Raw genomic sequence first — 9060 nt, forward strand, 5'->3', positions numbered from 1 at the left:
TGTGATGAATATATAGAGAATAGAGAGGCTAACCCGGTATTGTTAATGGAGGACTTCGTCGCATAGAATGACTGGGTTTTTATTTTTTTTAATCTAACTATAGTTGTTGGGTCATACTAGGAGATATGATCAAGTCAATGCATGGAAATGGTCCCAGAAAATAGGCTTGGAAAATATGATATACATTTTTGTTTCCATTATTTTTAAACTCTTCCTCCAGCCACCTCAACAGAATAAGAATATATATTAGTACTCCATCATTGAAAGCCATTTGGACTTACATTATTATTGTGCATTCGACTTTTCTTTTGCAATTTTATATTTTGAATTGGAATGAAAAATAAATAAATTTCAGATTCGGTCAAATGGATTTTTATATGTCGATAGGTATCGTATAAACAAGTTGTTTGGCTGTGAGGTGTGAATCTAAATAAAAACTTCAACAGACATCCTTATTGTTGGAATTTAATATACTGAATTAAAAAATGTCTCAAAAAGTTGAAAAAATCAAATGATTAAAAAGGGCTCTACCAAGACATGGTCTAGAAAACTCGATTATCTCAACCTTAAGGAAGTTTGTTTGGCATGAATAATTATCATATAAATTTTTATAAGAACTAGACGATAAAATGTATACATGATGTAAATATTGTATCTTAACTACAAAATGATATTGTCTTGTTTGCTAATGTACTATATTGTACTTGATAGGACAAAAATACTATATATTCTTCCCAATTTGTTATTGTTCTAAAAAAAATGTAGAAATGATCCTTGGACAATGAGTATGTCATAGGGAATTTTGAAATAAAATTAAAATTTATGACTACTTATATTAGTCTTGATGAATTAGATAATTGTTTCATATATATATATATATATATATATATATATATAGGATGAAGGGTAATATTATGTATGAATATTTTTAGATGATTTAAGAGTAAAATTTCAATGTACTTGTAATAATTTTTCTAATTAAAATAGTTTTAGGCTTAAATATGTTAGTGATCTTTGATATATACCAAAATTTTATTTTTAATTCCTGATAAATTTTTTCTTCATTTCTGCTCCCTGATATTTGAAATATTTTGGTTTATGTCCCTACTGTTAGCAGGGTCCATTAACTGTTGACGTGCCTATAAGTTTGTCATGTCAGCTACCTACATGTTGTGTCTACATCAACTCATTCATAACCGCCTTGATTAGGATCATAAACGCCATTCATTTAAAATACATATGCACAACATGATGCACGGTTCACAAACAATATACACATGGTTTGTTTTAATTTTGAAGTTCCTTGGAGATTCCTATCTTGCGGGGATTAGTTTCTCCTAACACTTTTTGCAACACATATGAATACCATGACATATTGTTTTCACATATACTCGTGGCCATCATGCATTCACTAACGATATCAATCATGTCCAATCATTCACACAACAATATATGGTATCACTTCATCAACAAATCATAAGTATAAATGTCATGCATTGTTCTATAATTCTTACAATATCAATTTTACACAATTACTTCTCCTACAATACTATGACTTTCATATAGTATAATATTCATATCTAGACTTGTAGTAATCCTATTAAGTTGTTTCTTATCTTGATAGAAAGCTAAGACAATTATCTACAACTTTTAGGTTGACCTCAAAAGCTAGTTCAGTCATTTACTAATCCTAAAATTAGGAAACATGTAAATAGACCTCATAATCCTGACAACTTGATCTTTACTCACTAAAATGACATTATCTAGAGTTCTAGACATCGTTTTTGAGTGAAACCAAAATCATTAATTAGATAACATCTAGGACTACAATTCTTATGCACAAAGTCTAATATCATAATTTTCCTACTCGTTTTTGTGATCCAAGTTAACGTTTACTATGAGGAAAATCAGCACGTGCATCCAACATCAATTATCAAATTCAATTTCAAGAACATAAAAAAGGCAATACATCAGAAACATCCAACAATGAAATTTATCCAAATCATAACAAAACTAAATGCTTCAAGGTATTAACAACATGTCCAAGAAAATAAACTTGCTAAAATCATAAACCTAAGATTATGTTGTATACCTGTGATTCATTGTCACTCATACAATAAAAGAAAAAGAGAGGACCTACTCCCCCTAACCTCAAAATAAGAAAATCCTCGACAATGAAAAGGAAGACGATCTTCCAGCCACCCCCAAGAATGAATTGATCCAATGAAATCATCCACCACAATCTCCACGACAACTCTTACTATGACAAAAACTTAAGTGTGATTTAAAACACAAATTCAAGCTACCTACATGCCATGAGTTTAGAAAAACAAAGAGAAAGATAAAAATATTAACTATGAGGAGCTTTGCGATTAATTCTAATCCAACTTAATTCTTTAATGCTCCTAAGGCCTTGTGGTTTCCTCTCTATATCTATAGGAATAAAGGGGTTCATATGATTATTTTGCCTAATGTGGGACTTAAATGTGCTTTCCTTGATCATGTGACCTACTTTGAAGTCAATTTTCACTAAGATAGAGGTAGAATTTGGTTTCTAAGTTGTAGGGGTGAATTGTAGCTTTTACAACAAGTTTTCCAACGACGGAGATGCAATACCAGAAAATAGGCTTTTAACATTGTTATGACAGACTTTCAACATTAGTTATAAATCGATGTTGAAACTACCATCGTTAAAAGTATCAATTTTAACATTGGTTATGAAGATCAATGTTGAAATCCACCATACAACATCAATTTTTATGAAAATCGATGTCGTATAGTAAAAAATATACAAAAAAATACAAAAACAACATCAAGTTTAACCAAAATCGATGTTGTAAGGTTCAATACAACATCGATTTTGGAAGAAACGATGTTGCAATTCACCATACAATATCGGTTTTTGCCAAAACCAATGTTGTTATGCTACTATACAACATTGGTTTTTGTCAAAATCGATGTTGTATGGTGAATTACAATATTGATTCTTTTAGAACCCATGTTGTCTTTGCATTTTTTAATATGGTGTCTATTTTGTTAATTAATTTAAACTTGCAAATTGAAAAAATAACCCATTCAAGCAGTATTCAAGAAGTACAAAATATAATATTCAAATTATTATTGAATAATTACTATCAAATAAAAGAAATACTTAAAATAATGAAACAATAATCTCCATACTTAAAATCATCTATAACCTAAGCTAATTAAACATAATTCTACAATGGCTAACTCTTATGCTAACTTTGTTACTCTCAGCCTGCCTCAGCTTTAAATTTGGACCAGGCACAACGACTTTCAATTTGGCTTCCAAAATGGTCCTTCTATATACTATCTATAAAAGAAAACCCTCTGGAAATTCCTAAAATGCCTCTACCTAAGATTGTGACAGCTATTCATTTCCTTGGTTTTTTGGTCTTTTAGCCCTTTCATTTCCCACTCTCGTGCTTCTTACATGTGTTTGATTTTCTAGACTCTACTTGCTCACCTGTTTCGGATACGTGTTTTGCTTTTTTTTTTTTTCAACAGCAACACGTGTTTTGCTTTTTTTTTTCCAAAACAGCAACACGTCTTCTTTTTCTTAAAGCACTAAAGCAGCTTTTAATTCCTTCATTTCACACTTTCGTGCACTTTCTCCCCCCTATTTTGTTACCCTATTGAGTTTCTTCCTCATTCACTGAACTTTTTGTGAATATTTTTGCATTTTTATCGTATTATGTTTGCCAAGTTTTTGTTTTTGTCTTGTTTTAACGTGTTTGTGAGTTTTCTAACATTTTTCCCTTCCTTAATGGTGTTTTCACTATTAGAAAATACACTTTCAACATCGGTTATTTAGAATATTCTACATCGGTTCTAAAACCGATGTTGAAAGTGACGATGTTGAATGTATGAATGTTAACATCGGTTTTGGAGAACCGATGTTAACATACATATGACAACATCGGTTCTCTAAATACCCGATGTTAAACACAATGAATAACAGCAAAAAAAGTGTACGCATGATGAACGTTGACATCGATTTTCCATTAAAACCGATGTTAATATATGCCCTTAACATCGGTTTTGCTAGAAAACCGATGTCAACATTGATGATGCATACACTTATTTGGTGTAGTTCTTTGTGTATAACATCGGTTAATTATAAATAATCGATGTTAATATTCAAATATTCACATCGATTATTTATAATTAACCGATGTTAATTTACAATAGTTGACATCGGTTATCTACAGATAACCGATGTTAAAATATAAACGCTGACATCGGTTATACACAAAAAACCGATGTTAATATACAAACGTCAACATCGATTTTCTATTATAACTGATGTTGTTTTCAAGTATTTTTTTATATATACTTTCTATTTTTACAGTAAACCCAAAATTGTACTTGTCAAATGTAATTTCAGGAGGCCCAATTCATAGCAAATAAACATTTTATTCTGCTTTCAAGCAGTTTTAATGATAATAAACATCAAATAATTGATTTATATATTATAAAGAACAATCAACAAATGAATTCAATGTTCATGTTACATAGAAAATGTAAAAAATGTCAAAAATGTTAAAAAATGTCCCTAAATCCTAGGCCTGATCTCTAACTCGGAGATAAAACTGTGCCCACTGGATCCGCAATGCTTTTAATCTCTCAGGCTCCAACGGTCTAGGATCGTTAAAATACTGCATGATTAAATAAATCATATTAAGTTAATAATGTAATACAAATTATAAATAAATCGATTTTCTTTGAAATAAACTTACCGCTTCCCAATTATTTCTAAAAGTTCCTAAAATGATGGTGGACATCCAGTGCATCACATAGTAGCCGCACTCAGTAGTTCCTTTTTGTCTATTACACTAAATACATAATGAAATTTGGATATTAATTAAACAACTAGTGTACAGACACATAAAGAAATATATATAAGTGGAAGTTTTATGTAAATGACGTACCTTGACGACAATCCACCTAGCAGGAGCCTTTGATTTAGGCTGTGGAGAATCATCAAGACCCTTGATAGCACTGTTCCATATGAGTAACAATTAAAAACTGGTGTTGTACGTTGAGGTATTACAATGCAAATGTATTGAAAAGAACACTAACCTATTAATAATTCCCTTAAGGTAGTTGTCTGGCCTGTTATGCAATGAACAAAACCAGACAACTAAGTGTTCCTTGGGCAGGATGACTACCATCTGCCAGTGTCCGCTGCAGTGGAACCTAAAATGGGTTAGTACATTAGTAAACATTAATTAAATTTTGTTATTTTGTGACTTACCCATTTAGGTAGGCTCCAAGATACACATCGCGTTGTGAACTCTGCATCCAACTCTTTATGTAACTTTCAGATTCAAACTGCAATTGCCCAGACCTCTGAATGGACTGAGGCTCGAGGAATCCATAGATATCAGAATTCCCCGCTCGCATACATGTTTCAGTGAGATGCGTGTTTATGTTAAGTCAAAGTTAAATATTTATGAATTGAAAGCCATAACTTAGGTAAATAAAAGCCTTTTATATAAAGACTTACAGAATCCACAACTATAACACTGATATGCTGAGACATTGACCACCGTGTGTGATTTCGGAGAGGTTTTCGTGCTTTATGTACAGGGGGAAATCTGGATTAACGACCCCGAATACGGTGGCATCCCATCTAACCTGATAAGGCCTTAAGAAAAGCTCTGGGATGGTCAATGTCATCAGATAAAGCGGACCATCGGGCTTCGGAGGTGGTTTTGGCGGAGACACAACTACCTGTTCATGAAACAAAGTTAAATAGCCAAATTTGGGGCACGCTTAATGAATTAATTTAAAAAGAAGAAACATATAATAAGGACAATAAGTACCTGGTGTGATAAAGACTTGACCAGATGTGTCGGCCAAGCAGGGAAGGTGTGAAGTGTCTGCCCCACTAAGGAAACCTCATCAGTGGGTACAGGAACTGGAGCATCTGCATCTTTAACCTCGTCCACACTCACCTTTACTTAGCCAGGCAACAAAGGAGTGTTATGAACAAGAGTGGATCCCTCATAAACTCTCCCCACGGCAACCAGGCGAGCAAGACCTGCTTCTATGTACAAGCCGCACCTGTCAGAGTCACCTGTCTCTGGATCGTTTCCTGAGGGATCAACACAACTCCCCTTTGTGCTCACCCGAGGACCGGAGGGACCAGGACCAACCAGAGAGGCTCAGGAGTTCCCTGAGATTGCATCTGTGACTGAAGCTGGCTGAAGGATGCCATGACCTGCCTCATCACTTTCTCTGTGATGGACTCCTCTAGCTGGTCCCTGATCTGCTGAGTCAGCTGCTGTAATTCGTCAGGAGGCAGGGAGGAAGCACTGCGGGATGCCCGTGGAGCCGATCCAAAGTATTGCTTGATGGTGACACCGGCTCCAGCAGCACGGACACGTCTAGGGTGCTCTGGACGTCCAATAGCAGCGACCAGAACATCCTAACGTCCATGGGGGACGAACGATCCCTGCGTGGCCTGCTCCTCAAATGAATCCTACACAGAAAACACACAGTGGTACATGGCATTCTCAAAATATTCAAACATAATTGTAATGGTTAGTTGAAAATGACTTACAATCTTCTCAGCGATTTCCTTTGTGGCCTCAGTTGTCATCTCCCCTGTCTTCTTCGTGCGGGCCATCTTCCACTTCACGTGGCGTCTGACCGGGGATGGAGGGTCGATGACGCCATCAATGCTTCCTGACTGTGCAGCTTCCTGCAGCTTCTTCTTGGTCTTCTCAGCCAGGAGCTTCTGCTCCAAATAATCTTAACCCCCACGAGACAAAACGTGGGGGGCAGTATTCTGCTTCTGGATGGCCTGTGCCTTGATGCGCACATCCTGGAAAAATTAAACAATAATGTTTGAAATGGGTAGAATGAAGTATAATAACATCATGTTTAATATGAGAAACAACTTAAATGGCAAAGGAACATACCTCCCAAGAAGGGTCTCTGCGAGTCTGGCAAAACTGGGCCCACTTTTCCTTGCTGATGTCGTATTTGTCACAGACAGTGTCCTCGACACCGTCCTGATCGGCTGCAAGGGCCCATTTCCTCGTGAGGTCTGATTTAAACTGCCTCCATCTCTCCCCCACGGTCTGTAGTAACTTCCTTTTCGTCCTACTGTCAGAAGCCTCTGGGATATCAAATTCCGCCTGACAACATGAAACAAAGTTTATTTGTTACAATAATGAAATTTTTTGGCTATTAATTACACGAAATCAAATAAGAAAAGAGAAATACCTGAATATACCTGCTCACCAGTCAACGGTATCGGCGCAATATCATGCTCTTGACTTCCATTAAAAGCTTTTCTCAATCGTTTGTAAGGATGATTGGGTGTTAGAAAGCGGCGATGCCTACTGTAGACTATTTTTCTGCCATGTTTAAGTTGTATGTAACTTGTATTTTCTTCACAGATGGGGCATGCATGATGACCCTTAACACTGTAACCGCTGAGATTCCCATATGCTGGAAAGTCATTAATGGTACAAAAAAGCATTGAACGCATTTCAAAGGTCTCCTTGTGAAACGCATCAAACACTACAACCCCCTCGTCCCACAACTTTCTCAGATCTTCAACCAACAAACTTAGATAAACATCAATGTCATTTCCTGGCTGTCTTGGGCCCGATATCATCATAGACAACATCATGTATTTTCGCTTCATGCACAACCAAGGAGGCAAATTGTAAATTACTAGCAGAACTGGCCATGAACTGTGTTGAGTGCTTAAGGTGCCATATGGATTCATTCCATCACTGGCTAGTCCAAGTCTAAGATTTCTTGGCTCATTCCCGAAATCCGGATACAAACCATCAATCTTCTTCCACTGGGAGCAATCAGCCGGATGACGGACCATTCCATCAGAAATCCTTCCATTTGCATGCCATGTAAGGTCTTTTGCGTCGTCCTCGTTAGCAAAAAGACGCTTAAACCTTGGAATGATTGGAAGATACCACAAAACCTTTGCTGGCGGGCCCCTCTGTGACTTTTCATCATAATTGCTTTCCTCATCATCCTTCACTTTGTACCGTGAAGTCCCACACACAGGGCATGTAGACAGGCATAGCATAAGTTATAAATATACCAGTAATGCATACAACAACAATTTCAAATTAGTTTTCGAATCAAACATATAAATACCTGAGTTCGAGGCTTCAAAGATATAATCAAAGCGCTTCCATAGCAACGCCAATTAGAAGTAGTAAATGATAACCCTAAAAAAAACCATACAGAAATTAGCCACAGTGTATTTAAAGCCTTTTATCAACAATATCAGGGTTGTCCAGTATTCAAATAGAGAAGAACCATAATGATAATGGGTTTAGCTTTTTCCGTGAGTAATGGAGAAGGAAAACTTGTCTACAATAGTACTAGTAGTTGTTTCATTTGCACACTGCACAATTCATAAATGATAAGGGGATCCACAATATTCAGAAGAAGCTCAATGAAGTGAAGGATTTAGCATCTAATAGAAGCCTATCTAATGATGAGATAAAGGCTAAGAGAGAATTACAGCAAGAATTGTGGGAGGCCTCAACAGCTTATGAATCTTTATTAAGGCAGAAATCTAGAGCTAAAAGGCTAAAAGAAGGGGACAACAACTCAGCTTATTTCCATAAAGTCATCAATTTCAGAAGACATTATAATGGTCTTCAAGGAATTCTCATTCAGGGTGAATGGATTCAAAACCCCAATGATGTTAAGAAGGAGGCTGTGAATTTTTTCCTCAATAGATTTATTGAGTAGCAGTTTTGTAGACCCACTCTTGATGGAGTGCAATTCTTTTCAATAAACCAGGAGCAGAGGGAGTTTTTGGTTGTTCCTTTTTTGGATTTGGAGATCAAAGAAGCAGTGTGGAGTTGTGATGGGGACAAATGTCCTGGACCTGATGGCTTCAACTTCAAATTCATTAAAGAATTTTGGGAAATGCTGAAAACTGACTTCAGAAGATTTGTAGATGAATTCCATGTGCATGGCAGCTTCCCTAGAGGCAATAATGCTTCTTTCATAGCTCTAATTCCCAAAACCAAACACCCCTAG

The 9060-nt window shown here is 35.9% G+C and overlaps 1 protein-coding gene across 1 annotated transcript; it reads left to right on the forward strand.

The window, feature by feature from the left end:
* The first annotated feature begins 8335 nt into the window (after window positions 1-8335).
* On the forward strand, window positions 8336-9060 carry LOC114416026. The gene is made up of 3 exons (XM_028380908.1): window positions 8336-8353; window positions 8437-8733; window positions 8818-9060. Exons 1-3 carry the CDS (start codon window positions 8336-8338, stop codon window positions 9058-9060), a joined length of 558 nt encoding a protein of 185 aa, XP_028236709.1.

The sequence above is a fragment of the Glycine soja genome, chromosome 6 (genome assembly GCF_004193775.1).
Source record: "Glycine soja cultivar W05 chromosome 6, ASM419377v2, whole genome shotgun sequence".
Taxonomy (NCBI): domain Eukaryota; kingdom Viridiplantae; phylum Streptophyta; class Magnoliopsida; order Fabales; family Fabaceae; genus Glycine; species Glycine soja.